The sequence below is a fragment of the Saccopteryx leptura genome, chromosome 1, assembly GCF_036850995.1.
Source record: "Saccopteryx leptura isolate mSacLep1 chromosome 1, mSacLep1_pri_phased_curated, whole genome shotgun sequence".
NCBI lineage: Eukaryota > Metazoa > Chordata > Mammalia > Chiroptera > Emballonuridae > Saccopteryx > Saccopteryx leptura.
This window is the reverse complement of record NC_089503.1, coordinates 190,684,443-190,704,635: the sequence shown is the minus strand read 5'-3', so window position 1 is coordinate 190,704,635 and position 20,193 is coordinate 190,684,443. Positions and strand designations below refer to the sequence as shown.

Below are 20,193 nucleotides of genomic sequence, written 5' to 3'. Positions count from 1 at the left end.
TTTGAAAGAGTTACTTAACTTCTCTTTGCTTCAATATTCTCAAAATTGCAGAAATAATCTCACAGGGCTGCTGTGAGAATAAAATGGGAGGTTTTTTATGGGCACTCAACGACCATACTACAATGGCAGACCCGTAGTGAGCAACTCACTCCATGTCAGTAATTACCATCAATTTGCAAAGGAATGTGTAAGCACCAAAGAAGTAGAGCCACCAACCTAAAGCATTTTTAGAATTATACTTAAAAAAATATAATCAGCTCTTGAGTTGGGAAATCAAACTCAAACCTAATTCTAACAGAATATTCATTAGCAAAAACTAGAGCTGCATATTTATAATGAGGCAGGAAGACCTGCAAATTGTTCTGATAACATGGGAATCTGATTTGTGTTGTTTTTTTCAAGGAAGAAAAAGAATCTACCTGGTCCTGGGTTAGCCCCCAAATTGAACATCTTTAATCTGTTTTTGGTTGCTCTACCATCCAAGCTTATCTTGAAACCCTGAAATAAACTTTCAGGGAGATAGTTTAAATTGCTACTCTCCATTTGCTGATGCTCTCTGAGCATTTTCTTTTTCAGTTATCACCAAAGTCAAAAGTTACAAAGGCAATGAGATTCTGCATCTTTTAATGAAAGATAAAACAACAATATAAACAGACACAAATTTACAGAGAAGGAATCAACTTTAATCCATTGGAGTAAAAGGTGTTTCTTTTTTAAATATGGTATAAAAATAAATGCAAGAAACATTAACTGAGAATGGACAGACAACAAACATAGATATGAATGAGCTTATGCCTGTCTGACTGTGAGCACGTTGGTGAAATCAAATGTTCTGTGCTAATATATTGTTTTATAAAGGTGAAGCCATGTGCATACTTATTGATATATGCTTTGTTTGTCTTTTATGATTCTTCCAGTTTGTGACTGATTGAATTTACAGTGAATTTTGTGTTTAGTAGAAGCTTGAAGAGAAAGAGAAAGGGAAAATAAAATAAAATAAAGGGTTTACTGCACTTGAACTTGAGAAAAAGGAAAGGACACAGATCCAGCTTGTAAAAGGAGAAAGTAAGCAGACAACATTTTGAAATGGAGGCATTGAGATGGTAGAGTCCCTTGGAGATGGGAATGCCTTAACGCACACAAAGGAAGAACAACTCAGGTCCTTTGCTCATGCAATATCTTGGTCTAATGTCTTCTGCTCCAGGTAACAACAGAAAGCTACAAAGTATATGCAACAACTCAGTTGGCTTCCATGCTACAGGATGATCCTTTTAGTAAGACTGAACAAGGCTTGTTAACCTTTTTGACGTGACAGATTTCCCCTGAGGAAAAATATAAACAAGGGTGAAAAACAGTATGATCACTGAAAACCTGCTCATAAGCAATATCTACTAACTGCAGCTTATTTTTGTGCAACGGTGAACATGTAACCCTTAAAGTACATCTTAGTTCAAACGTCATGACCAACCTCGCCCTCCCACCCCAACCAACACATCACACAAAACGATCCTCCCTCCTTCCATCCTTCCACCCCTCCTGCCCACTTCCTCCCCACTGCAAACAGACTGATGGGTTCACAGCACAGATTAGCAACTCATAAAACATGTCCAGAAACATTCCATTGAGGCTTAGCAATGATGCCATATCTAAGTTAGCAACTGGTTATAAACATGTTACAACACAACTTAGTGAGCTGCTCTTAGAGACAGCAATGTGAATGCATTCTTGTTCAATTGCTGGAATTCGTGTTGCATTTATAAGTATTTAGATATGCATAGTGTGTGATTTTATTTAATAAAGTGTGATTTTGATGGTGTGATTGCAGAAACTCAAGATTGCCCCTTATCCTATATAGTAACAGAGAGAAAGATGCCAACTATACACCTAAAGATAAAAATCTCTTTGCTTCTACTTCAAACTTCAGGTATCTCCCTGCCCTTTCTTACCTGATTTCCTCCAACCTCAACCCCAGAAAAATCCCATATATTGCGATTCCACATATTGTGTTAATACCTAGAATACATATTCATTTTGGGGGGAAATCTGAAACCTAAAACTCTCTCTGTTAATTACAAGTACTCTAGAAAGATAAGAAATCAAAAATTTCAGAACAGATAGCAGATTGTCAATTCAGGTTTCATCTTTCATTGTATATGCTCTAGTATAAAATAGATCACCCGTTTATTGAATGGAATTTGTACTTTTCAAAGATTAACATAAGAGAAAATCAAAAGATTTTTAAAGAAATACAATATTTTAATAATACATTAGTTAGAGCAATAGTGTTGGTTTACTACCTAATGTGGCTCAGAGTTTAATGAAGGGGTAAGGTAGTGTTGAGAGAGAAATCATCACTCATGGCCACACTTAGGGAAAAGAACATGCTTAAGAAACAATTACTAATTTAAAATAAAGATTTCTCTACACACTGTACAAAAATGGACAAAGGCCTTTTTGCTGACTTGAGTAGTGGCAATGGAAACTAAGCCCTGCTTTCTTTTAGTTGGGGGAAAATAATTTACACTTAGCTTTCAGTAAGTGATGGCAGAAGATGTTAAACTTTAACAAAGGTCTTCCTCACTAAAGGGTGCTTTACTTTATGGGAGGACAAATAATAAAAGAAAAGGCAGAATGTTAATACTATGGCATACTTTACCTTTTATATTGGCATTATAAACAAAATGTATTTTGTTTGTTCTTGGTAGCACTTGTGTTTTTCTCATCCATAAAATAAGGGATAATAATAATACCTACTTTAAGAGCTTTTTCTGAAGAATGATATAAATTGCTCAAAACTATTCTTGGAACATTCTATATACTCTGTTGATGTTGGCTATTATCTCATTATTTGAATACTGTTGTTATTATTACTGTTATAAGCTTTCTCATTAGGACACCAAGACCCATAGTCACTATTTTGACTCTGATAAGGGCAAGACTTGCTAATGAATTGGAAACTGCAATTATACTACTTTTCCACCCCAAACCTCAATAGTAGGTTAATCAAACAATTTTGGAATAAAAATATTGGTTTTCTATACTTAAAGACTATACTATATTCCATATTTATTATTGTATTCTCTTGTGCTATTAATATAATGTATAAACATGCATTCATTCTGAAGCTGAATAATGTATTTTTTTAAAAGAACATACTGTTTCTAATGCTATTTGTGGAATGGTGAAAACTACATATTGGTAGAGGCATAAGAGTGAATTTTTATATAATAGAGGAAAGGAAAGATGTTAAAATAAAACTTTCTTTTAAAACTACAGATTAATGTAATTTGGTTCAAAGTATTTGAAAAAAACAAAATAGTTATATTGAAATAGGAAAAAATTTGAAGCTCAGATATAATCATTTTTTATTTGGACTGTGGAAACTACTGTCATCTTTGCAAATGTAATAAATAATAATATATTTGATTCCCGGTCACAGCACACAGGAGAAGCGACCATCTGCTTCTTTCCCCCACCCTCTGTCCCTTCTCTCCTTTTCCCCTCCCACAGCCAGTGGCACTATTGGTTAGATAGTGGCCCTGGGTACAGAGGGTAGCTAGGTTGGTCTGAGCAAGTCAGCCTCAGGTGCTGAGGATATTTCAGTATTTGAGCATTGGCCCCAGATGGGGTTGCCCGGTGGATCACCGTCGGAGCCCATGCAGGAGTCTATCTATCTCCTTTCCTCTCACTTAAAAAAAATAGAGAGAAAAGGAAAAAAAAAAACACCATTACAATTTACATAAATAAGTCAGTAGGAAGCTAGTTCTAGTCATTAAATAGTTAATGTTTGTGAGAAAAATGAACCAATTTTGGTGCACATGTTTGTGGCATCCCCACAGTAGTTATTTTTGTTCCTATCTTCTTATAAAATATAAGATTCCTAAGAGTAGTAGCTTTGTCTCATGATCACTGTATTCACAGATAGAAAGCAAAGTCCCTGACCCATAGTAGGTGCTCAATAAATTTTTACTTTGTTGGATAAAAGAATCCTGTAGTTCTCGGACACACAGGACCTACTGGGTTATAAACTTGTTGTTACACAGAGTTCCCAGGATGATCTCCAGCTACACAGGCAGCTAGGGACTCATAGTCACTGGCATAAACCCAAGGCCTCAATAGTACTTTGGGAAATGGTGGTGAAATACCAAAATAGTACTTTGGGAAATGGTGGTGAAACTTCTGCCTCCGGCATATATAGTGATGAGAGGGAAGTTTCCCACTGGAGGCTGTCTACACAGCAACCTCAAAACATTCCTCAGGGTTTGATTGGGTTTTCTCTGACCAGAAACCACTATGCAATACACATCTTATAGAACTTGAATGGCTGTATAAGAACTAGTGATGCTACTGGGGGAATAGGAAAAATATATTGTCCAAACTAAATAGGCTACCTAGTCAGAGACATTTCATACCGATCGATTTTCATCATACTGCAGGGAACCTGAAATTGATTTCTCAGGCAAGTTATCACCATGAGCAGCTTCAGTTTCAATAAAACAAGATAGGTAACCAATATGTCGACAACAAAATGAAAAATGAGATGAGTTTTAGATCCATAAGAGAAGAAAGAGGAGAAAAGAGTTCATCCTTGTCCAGACACACTTTATGTGCTTCCTGGTAATATCTCTGGTAAGATCAATGACAAATTGATAAGTTATATTTACTTAGGGTGTGCTAGGAAATTTCTAACATAGTTTGTCTATGTAAATATAACTGTAATCTCAAGCAATAAAATCTACAGCACTCAACCAGAAAAGAAGACATACAAAGTTCTCCTTAAGTTGCACAGATAAAAATAAAAACCTTCTTCCTCACAGTTCTAATCTGCTTGTGAGCATGATAAATGTTTGTGTGAAGCCAATATCTGCTTCATTCTAAGGGATCTTTATGTAAATCAAGGTTCTCACTAACTCCACAGAAGTCTCACTATACTGCTGCTTCACTAGTATAAATACAATCTAGAAAGCAACCTTTCTGAATACTCTAAGGTTTGTCTCTATTTCATTATGGTAGAAAATGATATTAAGGAACATGAAAATAAATACAGGCAGTGTAAGATTAAGTAAGGCTATTGTAAAAGTGACTACCACTCTTCACAGAGTGAGGACTGATCTGTAAGGGAAGCCTCTTCTTAATGCATAATATTTATTAATAAAGTGATTTTGGAAAGCAGGAATACAAAGTCCAGTTCCTGCCTACTACAATAAGTTATTTTCCCTCTATTGTATACCTTTGTGTTAGAAAAAACGTAGAGAGAGAAAAATAGACATCTTTCATGATTTTGCATTTCATATAACCAAGCAATTCAATTGTTTATAAATATAGTATAAGAAAAAAAGTCAATATTTAACTCTCTGGGTGTTCATCACACTTGGATCTATAATGGTAATAAATAAATAAATGCCTAAATGCCCATCAACAGAGGATTGAAAAAATACATTATGGGTATATGCATTCAGAAAAGTTTTATATAGTCAATGAGTAGAATCTTGTAGAAGAATATGATATGACATGGAAAATATTTATGATGTAATTTAAGTAAATAAAACATATTTCAAAAGCAAATTTAAACTGTAATCCCATTTCTTAAATATTTATAAATATTTGTGCAAAGTACTACTGAGGGCTGTTTCTGGGTACAGAGATTGCAGAAGAAGAAACTGAGGTTCAGCAGATTGACGAATTTTTTAAATTCATATGGGAAGAAAACATAGGACCAGGTTTCAATCTAAAGTAGTAACCATTCAAACTTATAGGCCTGGGTTCTTTTTACCACATTTTGCTGCTTATATGAAATCTGCAGAAGCTGTATTAGTCAGCGACTCCATTATGAGCTCTGATAAAGAATTTAATAAGATTTAACCCAAAAGAATATTCTAGAAGAAGTTTTGTATGTTTTTCATTTTCAACACTCCAAACAAGTTACAGAATTTATTTACATTTACATGTGTGCTAAACAATATGTAAACTAATGAGTTACAGAGTTAACTACAGATTTGCTCCCAAAAGATCAACAGATTTCAAAGCCAACTTAGTCCTGTTAAAATTCTTTCACAGAGGCTCCATAACTTCTGGTAATTTGTTGCAGTCTCCAGAGCATACCTTACAAGCCCAAGGCACTAGCATAACAACACCTGAGCAGAGGGGAAGGGGAAGGCAAGGTGGTCGTTATATCTTTTCTACTGACTCTTTTACATTCTGTAGAAAATTGGCATTATTGAAATAGGGTAATGAGTTTCTGGGAGTTCAACATTAACTTCCTCTAATTCTCATTTCACTTTTCTAGCCCAGAGCCAGGTTGATTTAATTTCTACCTCACATAAACTAAGAAGAGGAGGTAAGACAGTTGGCATTAATTTATGAATTTTGATTGAAGATATGATTAATCAATCCTCCCAGATTTTACTTGCCTTTATTTCCTATTGGTTCTGCCTTAAGGTTTATGGGGAAGACAGATGTTACAATGATTTAATGGTTGAAAAATTGATGTCAGATTTGATGATGAAGATGTAAGAAGAAAATAACTGTTACAATTAGTACAACGTATGAATTTTGTCAATGAGAATGAACTCAGCTTCATAAGTATAACATTTAAAGGAATGAGAGGACAGAGCAACCCTTGAAAGACTATAGGAGACTTTGCTGATGTCAAGAAAAATTAATAAAAGAGTAAATCACAGGAAAAGAAATTTCTTGAGATAACAACTCAAGGAGAAGGTAAAACATAAAAATATGAGTTATTCTAAGCCCTCCAGTGTTCAGTATAATAAAAAAAGAAAATGAGTAATCTATAGAGGAATGTAATTAAAGTCCTGCTTCTAACATTCAATGATTGTGATATTGGTGAAGTGACCTCGTCTCATTATTCCTCACTTTGTTCATGTGTAAAAGGGTGGTTATGCTTGCTTGATCATCTCCCAAGATCAAGATCATTGTGTATGTAAATAACAACAAAACTCAAAACAAACAAAAAGGAAAGAATGTCCTTGAAATATTGAAAAGTGTTCTGCAACTGTTAGCTGTTTATTATAACTATTCCCTAAAATGACTAAGAGTTTATTAGTCTCAGTGACCAAACAAACCAATGGTATTGGGAAGAACTGTCTAGCAACACATTTTGACCCTTGGGTGAAACTCTTGTGATAATGCTATTTTTACAGGCCAGGTTATAAAAATATGCTGGAGCATGTGAATAAATTTCTACAAGTACATGTTAATCAAAAATGGACTCAGATTCCAGAGGAGGATGTCATAAGGAGCAAGGTGATCAGTGGGGAGAGAAAGAATTTAGGAACAAAATAAATCATGTGATTCTGGGCAAATTATGTTCTCCTTCTAACCCTTCAGTTTTCTCACTTGTAAGATGGGTAACATAATGAATATAATATCTAATTTTCAAGACCAGATTAAGTTGAAATTTCTTGGATACTGTCTATCTTTTAGTCTACCTGTATTTACCTGCACATAGACCTCCTTTAAAACATTTGTTTAAACTCCATCTTTCCTCCATTATCTCTATCCAGTGATAATATATTACTTATTCTTTATCTTGTGTTAAAATTATTTTATTGATTCTATAAAAGTATCCAATAAAATTTATTATATAAGTACTTGGATGCCTAACACAACTGCTGATCCTAAAAGTAATCATAACATGGAGGAACACTGAACCAAAGAGAAATAAAAGAAACAAAAATAGCTGTTTGGAGAGGGGCAAGGGAGATGTTGAGGGGAATATGGGGGTGGGGGATGCATTCGGGGTGACACTAGAATCTATGTAAACACAGTAAATTAAATAAAAAAAGAAACAAGAATAGAAAGTTAAAGGAAACTGTAGTAGAAACTTACCACATAAGATAGAATGATGTATCATATATTAATTTTTATTTTTTTATATAAATAATTTTCAGAATAAAAATTTACTTCTCAGGACTATTAAATAAATGTAATAATTTGTAATGTATTGAGAAATTCATAGAGCCTTTCTAATTTCCTTACTGTTTCTTTAGAGGACTACCTAAAAAAATATTCAATGAAAATTGTTACTTTTAATTTGCCTAAATGAAAAAAGAATTAACCTTAAACAATTGTGTCTGAAGGTTATCTGAAATTTATTAATATGTTGTGTATATGTATATTTGTGTGTATATGTATCAATGTTACTCAACTTCCTTTTTCCAGTAACTCCAGCCTTTTTCCTCTCCTTGGCTTAGTGAAATTTTATTTTATCCAATTAACTGTAACTTCCTCTGGAAGTTCTCACATTACCCATTCTACCAACTCATAGTTTATCATTCTCTTGTACATCATAACATTTTGTTTATATCATTAGGTACCTTAGCAATTAAGGTCTATACCATCTACAAGTTCTCAAGACAAAGCACATGTCAGGATTATCATTGGTATTTGATGTACAAATTTTGATTAAAGGTGTAGAGAATCAATCCTCTTGGCCACTTATTTATTATTGATCCTTTCTTAAACTTTGCAGTATGTAACAATGTGGTACTATTTTTTTTTTTTTTGTATTTTTCCGAAGCTGGAAACGGGGAGGCAGTCAGACAGACTTCCGCATGCGCTCAACCGGGATCCACCCGGCACGCCCACCAGGAGGCGATGCTCTGCCCATCTTGGGGCGTCGCTCTGCCGCAATCAGAGCCATTCTAGTGCCTGAGGCAGAGGCCACAGAGCCATCCTCAGCGCCCGGGCCAACTTTGCTCCAGTGGAGCCTTGGCTGCAGGAGGGGAAGAGAGAGACAGAGAGGAAGGAGAGGGGGAAGGGTGGAGAAGCAGATGGGCGCTTCTCCTGTGTGCCCTGGCCGGGAATCGAACCCAGGACTCCTGCACGCCAGGCCGATGCTCTACCACTGAGCCAACTGACCAGGGCCAATGTGGTACTATTTTTAAAAATTATAGTTGACATACAATAGCATATAGTTTCAGGTGTACAACATAGTCATTCTACATTTATATACCTTACAATGTGATCACCACAATAAATCAAGTAATCGTCTGTCACTATACAAAGTTACTAAGATAATATTGGCCATATTCCCTGTGCTGTACATTATATCCTAGTGATTTATTTATTTTTATTTATTTTATAACTAGAAGTTTGTACTTCTTATTCCCCTTCACATTTTCCACTCCCCCTAAAAGTAAAAAACACTAATTTGAAAACTTATATGCATCCCTACGTTCACTGCTGCATTATTTACAATAGCCAAGATATAGAAGCACCCTAGGTGTTCATTGATAGATAAATGAATAAAGAAGAGGTGGAATATACATATATATAGATATAATATAATATGTAATATATAATAAAATATTATTCAGCAATAAAAAATAATGAAATCTTATCATTTATGACAACATGGGTAGACCTAGAGGGTATTGTGCTAAATGAATAAGTCAGACAAAAAAATACAAGTACCATATGATTTTACTTATATGTGGAATCTAAAAACATCAAAATAAACAAACAATTTTGGTGCTGTTTTAAGAGCTGGGAAAGTTGGTCAGAATCGGGGCTGGTATTGGAGGAAAGACAACCATTTTGCTTCCCCTTTGCTTCTTCCTTAAGTTGCATTATTATTTTATTTATATCACAGAAACTTCCATTCTAGTCTCAGGAATAATATTCTGTCAGCATTATATTAGAAAAGGATGCATTTGAAACAATTCTTAAACAAGATATCCAACACTGTGCACCTTCCTCCACCAAAATCTTGAGGCATTTTTTTTACGTTATCTTCCCACGGTGACTTATAAGATATCTTTAGGAAAATCTGATATTAAAGGTCAGAGATCCTAATGAAGCCAGACAAAATTTTGTGAAGTTTATAGTGTGATGAATTCCTGGAGTTCTTCATTTTCCAGCCCTTTAATTTGTGCAATCACACTGAATGTTCAAAGTATATACTGTTTTTTACAGTTTTTCAAATACTCTGTGCACAGTCACAACTGGCAATGCAGAAATAGAACTGATTAACTTTCTCCACCATAGAGATCTTTGAAGGAAACTAAAAACAAATACCATATCTTTGTTGAATCCAATTTGCTTACTTTTCTACACATACAACCCCACTTGACGAGTCATCACAGCAAAAGCCACAACACACACACACACACACACACACACACACACACACACAGCACCATAGAACTAATCACGCAACTCAACAGACAATGCAGACAAACTTGAGTATAAACCAAGATTTTTCTACCTCTTTTCATAACAGGTTAGTGCTGGCCCTCAGTGTTGGTGTACAGTTTTTATGGCATGGGAAAATAGGGAGGTTTCTTCCCTATAAAAATAAATGTGTTGAAGGCTTTAGTTTGAGCTTACACAATGTCAGAAACTTCCAAAGTTACTGGCACAATACAAAGAAAATAAAATAAGAATCCCACAAACAAAGATATCACCAAAACACATGGCAAGATACTAAGAAACTGTGGTATAAAAACGACTGGTCTCCCGAGAGTTTTAGGCAACAATTTTCAACAGCTTCTTAAAAAATAAAGTATAACAGAGGCATGGTAGTGTGTCTTTGGGGGCGGGAAGGTGATATCTGCTCACCGACCACCATTCATACAGAAGCTTTAAATTGCTTATTAGGTCATCTTCTCCTTGCAGAAGCAGAAGCCTTCATTGTTATTAATATTTTAAGCTTTAGGAAAAGCCAAGTGAAAAGACAGAACTCTATGCAATGTCTTTAATAAAGAAAGGGATACAGTGAATAAAAATAAAAATATAAAAAATAATTATTTAATTTTATATAATATATACTTCTTTTCAAAACTTAGTTTGATACATGTAGTTTTCCATGTATGACATCTTTATGTACTCTAGAAAGGGTTGAGTCAAGATAAGTAGAAACAAAGTTCTGAATTTGAATAAAGGCAATACCTTGGCTGTTAAGTCAAAGGACTCAAGGCCGAAAATGGGGTTAGAAATTGAGGAAAATTTTTTTAATTTGGGGAAATTTCTTAATTGAACTTAATAATCTGTAATTCCTCCAAAAATAAGACTTACCATATTCTGTGCAAATTTTTCAAAAGATGTTCTGCGATCCATTGAGTGTTCCGACTTACATGTGTAGGATGGGGTGGGGAAAAGGGAAACAGGGAACATAAAAAAAAGGCAAGGAAAACAGCAGAAAAAGATAGGAAGATGAAATGATGCAATACTAAATCCTGTTCTAACTCACTGGGGCCTGGTAGGAGAGCTGCCATTAATCGTTTTAGTACTGATTTTATTTTAAACACCAAAACTTCCTGTGCAAATGAAATGGTGTGATTTTTAAGCCAAATTAAACTACGCTAAAATAAAGTAGATCTGTAATGTTGTGATGCTGACATTTGCAAAGTCTATTAGAAAATCTAGTGGCATTCTTGTTAATTTTCTGTTGTGGTAAGATTGCTGCTGATAACAATATTAATTTTATGAAGCATTGTTATTCAATAGAAATTTCTGAAAGGATGGAAATTTCACTCTATGTTGTCCAATATTTCAGAAGCCTTTAGTTTGGATCATTGAGTACTTAATACTTGGCTAGAATTTTAAGTAACCTTAATTAATTTAAATTTGAATTAAAAATTAATAACTTTAATTTGAATTTAAAATTAACCCCATGTGGCTAGTCACTGCTGTATTGGACAGTGTGTCTAGAGTATTTATTTCCACTTGTAAAGGCAATGGACTTTGAAAAATCCCATTAGCCTATATGATGATCATGAATTACACAAAATTACAATTGTATCTCAGAATTTCAAGAAGCTATGAACTCCTTTAATTTTAAGAAATAATAAGTGATATTGATGTTCATATCCAGATTTTCCATACCCTGTTATATGGATGACATATAGGGTGTTATTGACAGTTGTGACTAATTATAAACATTAATTGAAAAACGAAGTCTACCACAACTCTTCGAAAATGAGCTTGTATACTATGTCAGGCATGTAAAATTCATTGTGGGGACACCAAGTGATTCAGGATAAATACTAAGTGAAAAATATTCAGAAGCAAACATTACTACACTTTGACACCTATCATTAAAAACAATAAATTTTTTTTTCTTTTTTTTTCTTTTTTTTGTATTTTTCTGAAGCTGGAAACGGGGAGACAGACTCCCGCATGCGCCCGACCGGGATCCACCCAGCACGCTCACCAGGGGCGATGCACTGCCCACCAGGGGGCGATGCTCTGCCCCTCCGGGGCGTCGCTCTGCTGCCACCAGAGCCACTCTAGCGCCTGGGGCAGAGGCCAAGGAGCCATCCCCAGCGCCCGGGCCATCTTTGCTCCAATGGAGCCTTGGCTGCGGGAGGGGAAGAGAGAGACAGAGAGGAAGGAGGGGGGAGTGGAGAAGCAAATGGGCGCTTCTCCTGTGTGCCCTGACCGGGAATAGAACCCGGGTCCCCCGCACGCCAGGCCGACGCTCTACCGCTGAGCCAACCGGCCAGGGCCACAATAAATATTTTTAGTTATGGATTATGCAGCTGAAAACATATAGTCTAGTTTAGTGAATAAAGAAAACCCTCTTCCAGTTTTTGACCTAATAACATTATTCTTTTCCTTTCTTTATTGAAATTTTTGATTTCCTTGAACTAGGTAAATAGAAGGCTACCATAAACATGAAAACAGCTTCTAAAAAAACTTTGTGAAGCAAGAACATCTACAGAAACAAGCAAACAAAAAAGAAAATAAGCAATCAACCAACAGAAACAAAAAAACTTAAATGGCTTTTATCAAATGCAAAGGTGTGGGGGTGGGTCTTGGAGCATGTTCACTTACCATTTGTCCAATCCTGTGGGCTCAGGAAAGGCAACCACTTTAAATCATTATAACTGAGAATTAGATTTAAAAAGGTCACAAAGAACCAATACCTTTTTCTTTGCCTGTAAAAGCTCCTGATAGGCATTGGATCTTATAAAACGTGGATATGAATCACTTTTCATCAACTTGTAAATGTGCTCCTAAAAAGAAATAATGGTTAAGGTGCTTCTTCATTATTTCTAGGGAAAAATCAAATACAGTAATAAGTATGTAACATGTTTTTAAAAAACAAATCTGGAGGCAGCTAGAAATGACCCCAGTGATGCTGACAAGACTACCTTAGGCTTACAGAACATGTAGACCCTCAAGTGCATTATTTTATTCACAGATCAATTTTAAAACTGGTTGGGGATCTGCAAAAGATGTAAAACACATCCAGTCCTTTAAAAATAATGGAATTTGTTTAACAGAATGTCATAAAGTGATTCCAAATCAGTTGTTGATATATGTAGATTATATGAGAATATAAATCAATCTGCCTGACCTGTGCTGGCACAGTGAATAAAGCATTGACCTGGAGTGCTGAGGTTGTTGGTTTGAACTCCAGGCTTGCCTGGTAAAGGTACATGCCAGAAACAACTAAGGGTTGATAGTTCCCACTACTCCCCTCCCTACCCACTGTCTTTCTCTCTAAAATCAATAAGTAAATTCTAAAAAAAAGAATAAAGAAATCTGCCATCTCTTAAAATTATGTTAAACCCAAAGTGAATGATGTGAAGTCAGGATTAAGTCATTGTCTTATGCCATCATATGTATTTGGAAGGTGAAGACTGCAAATTATACAGAAACTTGTCACCACATCCACTTTGGACTGGGGCAAAATCAAAAAATAAATGTTGTGCTATTTAAAGGCTGTATCTCCCAATTTGCATGCTTTTTAAAACTTACTCTGTGACAAATTCAGCAAATATTTAATAATTTAATCCTAATCAGTTAGAATTCTGATGATAAATATTGGTAGACAAAGACGTCAAAGGAAAAGATTTATTCATTTAATTTAGTGCTATTTGCCCAATTTAAGGGGATTTGGCTCCAGCTGGTTACAGCTCAAGGGAGTATAAATGCTCTTGGTCTTTCTAGTCTTGTGAAATAGCTATTAGATGTAGAGTTACCCAAACTGAAATATTAGACATAGCTTCCAATTTTAATAACAACAAAATGAAAGTATCTCAACTATCAGCTTGTCGGGAGCACCTCTGGACATAATGCAGGGCCACCCCTATACCCACCTGAGCATCTTCAAATGTGTATCGTCCAGGCTCCTTCACGTTCTGTGTGGTTTTGTCATAGCTCTTAGAATCCAAGTTAATAGCACTGGGGGCTCCTGGAGCCAGAAATTCTTGCCATATTTCTTGAACTCGGGAGGGGACTTCTCTAATTGGCCTTTTCTTCAAGTCCTCCACCGCTAGCCAGAACCTATGCAGAGCGTGACACCTAGTTTTACTCTGATTATTTTGTAATCTAAAAATTCTTAGAAAGTCAAGTGGTCAAGAAATGCACAGTGATACAAAACAATGGACTCACTTTCTCTCATGGCTTCCCATACCAGGCCTTCATTGACCTTTCATTATTAGTTATATTCAAAGATATAACATTTTCTGAAAGGAAATAATTGAAAACAATGTCTTTAAAGTGTTTTCTGTTGAAAACAGGACGGCCAGAGCCCTGATTCTGTGCAACCTTAATATTACTGGAGCAAAGTCGCCCTTGCTAAAGAACCATTTGTCAGAAAGGAAGAGGAGTTTGGAGGGCAGTGAAGCTGAGTGACACACAGCCCATGACTGGGGGAGGGAGTCTTGTATTATACAAATGGATATTTTGTCCATTTGAGCAATGAGGTTTTGTAGGGAGAGGATTTTTCGCTCTACCCGGCAAGGGAATTGCAGCAAAGCTTTACTGGAGTTAAAAGAGGTCTGGGCGGAGATTAGGAAAGGCACTAGCTGGAGAAATCAGGGCAAGTAACTAATTTTAGGCCTTTTAATTCTGAGAGGTATAGAATGACAGAAGCAGAAAGCTTTCACGTGCAACAGTTTGAAAGGCTTAAATTTGCAAAGGCTCCGCGGCACTCCAGAAGCTCTGAAAAAATAAATACATATTGATTTACATCGAAATAGATAAATATATATATATATATATATATATATATATATATATATATATATATATATATATCATAGACTTCTTTATAGAATATGTGTGCTAGAGGAAAGAATGCCAGAATATGTTTCGGTCGATAAGAGCAAATGGAAAGTCTAATAAGAAGGGGTCACATTGTATCAGTGAGTTTCATTCTTTCAGTGTTGCTCTGTACTATGTATTTTGGGTTAGACCTAGAAATAATGTGAAAAAGATAAACACGCATATCATAATTTGTTAATATAAGATACACTTGGGAGAGGAACTACTAGGTCTACATTATCCTCAACAGGAACTATCATTGCTCTAAGGGCTGGTGTGATCACAGAAGACAGAAGCTACCACAGGTTACAGTCTTAAGAAAGGTATGAGGTAGTAAGCAATACCTTTGTCACTCTTCCGTTTTAACTTGGTCATTAATGAGAGGTCAGAAATAAGCAGTTGAGCTAGAATAAGACTAGCAAATACTATTTGCTCCAGGGAATTTCCAGTTTCTAGACATTGTTTTCTTATAGTATATGTAACAGTAGATAATCCCATTTAGTCAATGCTGTACACGTGAAACTACCACTATTGCTTTGAGAAGGGAAGGCTCAAGGTCCTTTCCTCCCAAATACAGATTTCAACACTGCAATCTAACAGGAATAACATATGCAATCTGAGGGAGCATAACTGTTCTAATTAATGTTCTTTCAAGTTCATCCCAGCACACTTTGACACATTAGTCAAAAGAAAGTATCTGTCCTCAAAGAACAAGTTGAGAAAAAGCTAACTATTTATGTAGCCACAATACAAGGAAGCCCATGTGGAACTCTCAAGGAATAGCACAAACTAGACAGTCTGAGAAGACGGTAGAAAAGTCCTTCTGCTGGGGCAAGCACTGGCTTGGAAAAGGACATTCTAGAAAGCTGTTACAGAGGCAGTGACATCTCTTTTTTTAAAATTTTTATTTTAGTGAGAGGAGGGGAGGAAGAGAGGGACTCCCGTATGCAACTCAACCAGGATCCACCCAGCAAGCCCACTAGGGGGCGATGTTCTGCTCATCTGGGGCCTTTGCTTCATTGCAACTGGAGCCATTTTTTAGCACCTGAGGCAGAGACCATGGAGCCATCCTCAGTTCCCCGGGGTCAACTCGCTCTAATCAGACCTTGGCTGCAGGATGGGAGGAGAAAGAAAGAGAGAGAGGAGAAAGAGAGAGAAAGATAGAAAGAAGCAAGAGGGGGAGGGGTGGAGAAGCAAATAGGCGCTTCTCCTGTGTGCCCTGACTGGGAGTCACACCCAGGACATCCACACTCCAGGCTGAGGCTCTACCATTGAACCAACCGGCCAGGGCCTGCAGTGACATCTTAAATGGACTTGACATATGGATAAGTCATCACAAAGTTGAGAAGATAATAATAACAACATCTACACTGATAACTAGGTGCAGGCACTATTCTAAGCGATTTAGCTATTTGCCCATTTCAGAGAATAGGAGACTGAAAATATGAAGAAAATGTCATGTATTTAAGGTTGCCCATATAAGTGTTATGACACTCATATGGGGTTTTGCCCTTAATGTGCAACAGATGACAGGCTCATAGCCACTCCCTCCCATGCCTAAGAGCTCACTGCCCTGTTTATCCTCAGCATGTGGCTGTAATTGTAATAACTAAGTAGAATGGAAAGGGTACTGGTTAAAATCCTACACCCCTTATTAAATGGTAGCAGGAATATGAGCCAGTGTCTTAATGTCTTTGGGCCTCTATTTCTTCATCTGTAAAACAGGATGATAATGTCTAGCTCACTCGGTTTCCATGAGATTACATGACATCAATGATGTAAAGGGCATTTTTGAAATGTCTGACATATTTTTAGGTACTCAAAAATAAAACTCATGTTACTAGTTATTTAGTCCTGACTCTAGGCTAAGTATTAACTCTACATGCTTCATGGGAAAAAGGAAGGAGGAAAATGGAGACTGATAAACAGTGTAGGTTGTATCTGAGGAATGAGTAGTTATCAACAGCAGTCTTTCTTGACTCTTCTTTTCTGTGCTAATATTTGAGGAGATTGGTCATATGAGTGCCATACCTCCATATAACAGGTACTTAGAGGTATGGCTTAGGTAAGATGCATTGAGACTTACTTAAGTACAATTAGCTATGTTGGCTAACTAGATCATTTTGTCTCCCTCAGCCTGTGACCCTGAACACTGAGGCATAAGCCGTGAGAAGCAGTGGCCACTACTCATTTATAGAAAGCCTAGGATGCATTTATTAGCAATCTGACTTGGACAACATGCTTAACCTTCTCCAAACAAATTTTGCTTATTTGTAGAGTGGGGTGAGAATATTTCCATTTTATTTTTGTTATGATGATTAAATGTGATAAAGCATGACATACTTCTTCACCATGATCCTCACGTTAGCATTTTTAAAAAAGTCTTGGAGAATTAGAGAAAACTTCACTTTCCAATCCATTGTAATGCTAAAAATATCCTTTATCTCTGCTTTAGTTTATACATTCTTATACTCAATAATTGATGATATGACCTCAGTATAGAAAATGTTATTTAGGAAGCTCAATAAACACCTTTAGTAACTGTAGCTCTCATAAACTTGAAGGAGAACAGAAAGCTGCAATCCAACAATTCATGGCAGGCACACGTATATGATTAAATTCCCTCAGGTTTTGTCTGTGGTCACTTCACTTAATCCAGGGGACATCTGTCAAAGTTCTACAAATCCCTGAATGTTTTGTGACTGGAATCTGTTAAATCCCCTGAAAAGAATGTGACAATGCCTAGCACTGCTTAGTCCCAATGAAAATGAATGAATGCTGAGATCTTTCAGTAAATGAATTTCACAGGATGGCATATGTCATGGGTAAGGAAATTCGGATATCCTGTTTCAAAAGAATAATGAGTGAAAGAGCTCATGGAAAAAAGTTTTATGTAGTGGAAAGTTATCACTCACTCCAATGATCTTAAACAGAGCCATTTAAGATGTATTGTAGTGTCTCACATTAAAAAATTTAATTTCCAGGAGTCTTTCAAGTTAGAACAATTTCAAAAATACGTGAGGATGATGTTTACAGAAGATGGGCAGAATGCATACCCCTCTCTCACTAATGGCTGAATGTGGTGTTCTCTTAACTGCCCTGGAAGTATATTTCATGTGCAATAAAATGAGCTGCTCCCATAGATCTGTCTCAAGTTATTTGCTACAAGCACCCAATCTCTTTTTCTAGACCCTATTTGAGAAGCGGTGTCCAAAAAAGACCAGTATTGAAAAAGAGTTGATTTTGTTTAACTGCATACATATTATTGGCCATTTTCCACTTTGCCAAACAGTAGTATAGATAGATATTACACTTTTTTTATGGAGTCCATTTCCAATGCAAAGAATTTATATAGTAAAAAGATTAAGAGACAGCGTAACAATAAACCACTATGAGGAATTGATACTGTTGGATAGCCTTTGCCTTAGTTACCTTCCCCCCCCCTTCCATCAGGTGGCAGAAATTCAATGGGTTCATATTATCATCATGATGTTGGGGTGGGGAGAGTCACTGAGCTATTAAGTCCTAAATAACCAGACTCACGATAGGTAGGTATCTCTGCCTTCTAGTATATAAGGTCTAAAAATCATGTCTTACCTTAAGTTTTCTGAGCTGAATTCTGACTCTAGAAATTTAAGAAACTGTTCTCTTCCAACTGGGTCTTTCAATGCTTCATCCATGCCAAATCCCCACCGTTTTACCCTCTGCTGGCTTGGTTCTTTGCTATAGGAGATAAAACAAAGGCAAACACATTCCTTTCATTAAATCATTACAAACTGTGTTTCTGCTATTATATTTCCTCTCAGAATCATATATGTCTTGGCATTCCCATCTTTAACTTAACTTTCAGGACAATTAAATCTCAGCCCTGGCTGGTTGGCTCAGCGGTAGAGCTTTGGCCCAGGGTGTGGAAGTTCCATGTTCGATTCTAGGTCAGGGCACACAGGAGAAGCGACCATATGCTTCTCCACCTCCACCAATCTGTATTTTTCTTTCTTCCCCTCCCACAGCCATGGCTTGAATGGTTTGAGCAAAGTTGGCCTCAGGTGCTGAGGATGGCTCCATGGCCTTGCCTCAGACATTAAAATAGCTTGGTTTCTGAACAACGGAGCAGCGGCCCAGATGGGCAGAGCATTGCCTAGTAGGGGGCTTGGCGAAAGGCCTTCCTGCCTCTCACTTAATAAAAAAAAAAAATTAAATCTCAGATTGATGATTCTTCCTGATATATGAGTGTGGAGTAAGATAGGGATCAAGTCTAAGGTATATTGAGTATCAAGTGTTAAGTGCTCTAGTTGGATTCAGTTTTTCTTAACAACTTAATGGGACTGGTACTTTTATAATTCTCATTTTGTAGATGATGAATTTGCAGCACAAAGAGGGTTACAAACTTGCCAATGTCAGACAAGTAACAAGGGGTAAACTGTGGACAGTCTGACCCTGCAGTCCAATTTCTTAGCCACTATGCACAATAGTCTCATGGTGGTATGCTGCCCTGGGAGAAATGCATTGGGAACCAAAAAGCCTAAATTCTAGCTTAGGAGTCTACTGTCAGTTAAATGTGTGACCTAATCTTGGTGGAGTAACAACATTTTGAGTTTCTAGCTTCCTTGTCTATAAAATCTAGGTCTTATGGATTGAGAGTTCTGTATGAGAAGGTCCATGAGTCCAATCTAGGGAAGTGCTACAGAATACTAAACACTCGTTTACTCATTTTATAAAGTGATATGTAATAATCCTTTTATCACTGGCAATATTGATAATATAATTTTTCTGTAGCTCATCAAAAATCAGGGAGTCCTAAATTATGTTTTGGTTTTCCTAAGAAAAAACCTTGTCTGTCTCTTGTCAGTTCATTTTGTTTTAAACTTGAATATATTGTCATACTTACTTTGGGCTTAATTAAGTGTGGATTTAGCATTCATTTTATTTGGATACAAGAGCCTTTGTGACTATTTTGATTCTTAAGAGTGCTAAAACAATGAACTAAATTTAAACAACTGAAGATCCCAACTCTGACTAGTCTATCTTAAAACCTCTATATCTCTATTTTGTGCCAGTCTTTTGGGAATGCAATATTAATACAAATACAAATATCTAAGGTTCAAAAACCATTACCTTTATAATACAAATTTAATACTATGGGCTAATGGCAACATAGAGTAAATTTACCTTTAT

The 20,193-nt window shown here is 36.3% G+C and overlaps 1 protein-coding gene across 6 annotated transcripts in view; it reads right to left on the bottom strand.

The window, feature by feature from the left end:
* Positions 1 to 649: 649 nt before the first annotated feature.
* The window catches only part of RGS7 (regulator of G protein signaling 7), a 422,952-nt gene continuing 403,408 nt past the window's right edge, over positions 650 to 20,193 (bottom strand). For 2 of the 6 annotated variants that reach the window (XM_066383468.1, XM_066383487.1), the window contains 6 exons: positions 18,616 to 18,741; positions 14,070 to 14,256; positions 12,891 to 12,980; positions 11,038 to 11,091; positions 10,229 to 10,309; positions 650 to 1,322 (listed from right to left, as the gene is read on the bottom strand). In XM_066383468.1, coding sequence (XP_066239565.1) covers positions 10,235 to 10,309; positions 11,038 to 11,091; positions 12,891 to 12,980; positions 14,070 to 14,256; positions 18,616 to 18,741 — 532 coding nt within the window. In that variant the 3' untranslated portion in view covers positions 650 to 1,322; positions 10,229 to 10,234. The remainder of the gene's footprint in view (positions 1,323 to 10,228; positions 10,310 to 11,037; positions 11,092 to 12,890; positions 12,981 to 14,069; positions 14,257 to 18,615; positions 18,742 to 20,193) is intronic. The other 4 variants (XM_066383510.1, XM_066383476.1, XM_066383493.1 and 1 more) reach the window with 4 other exon arrangements.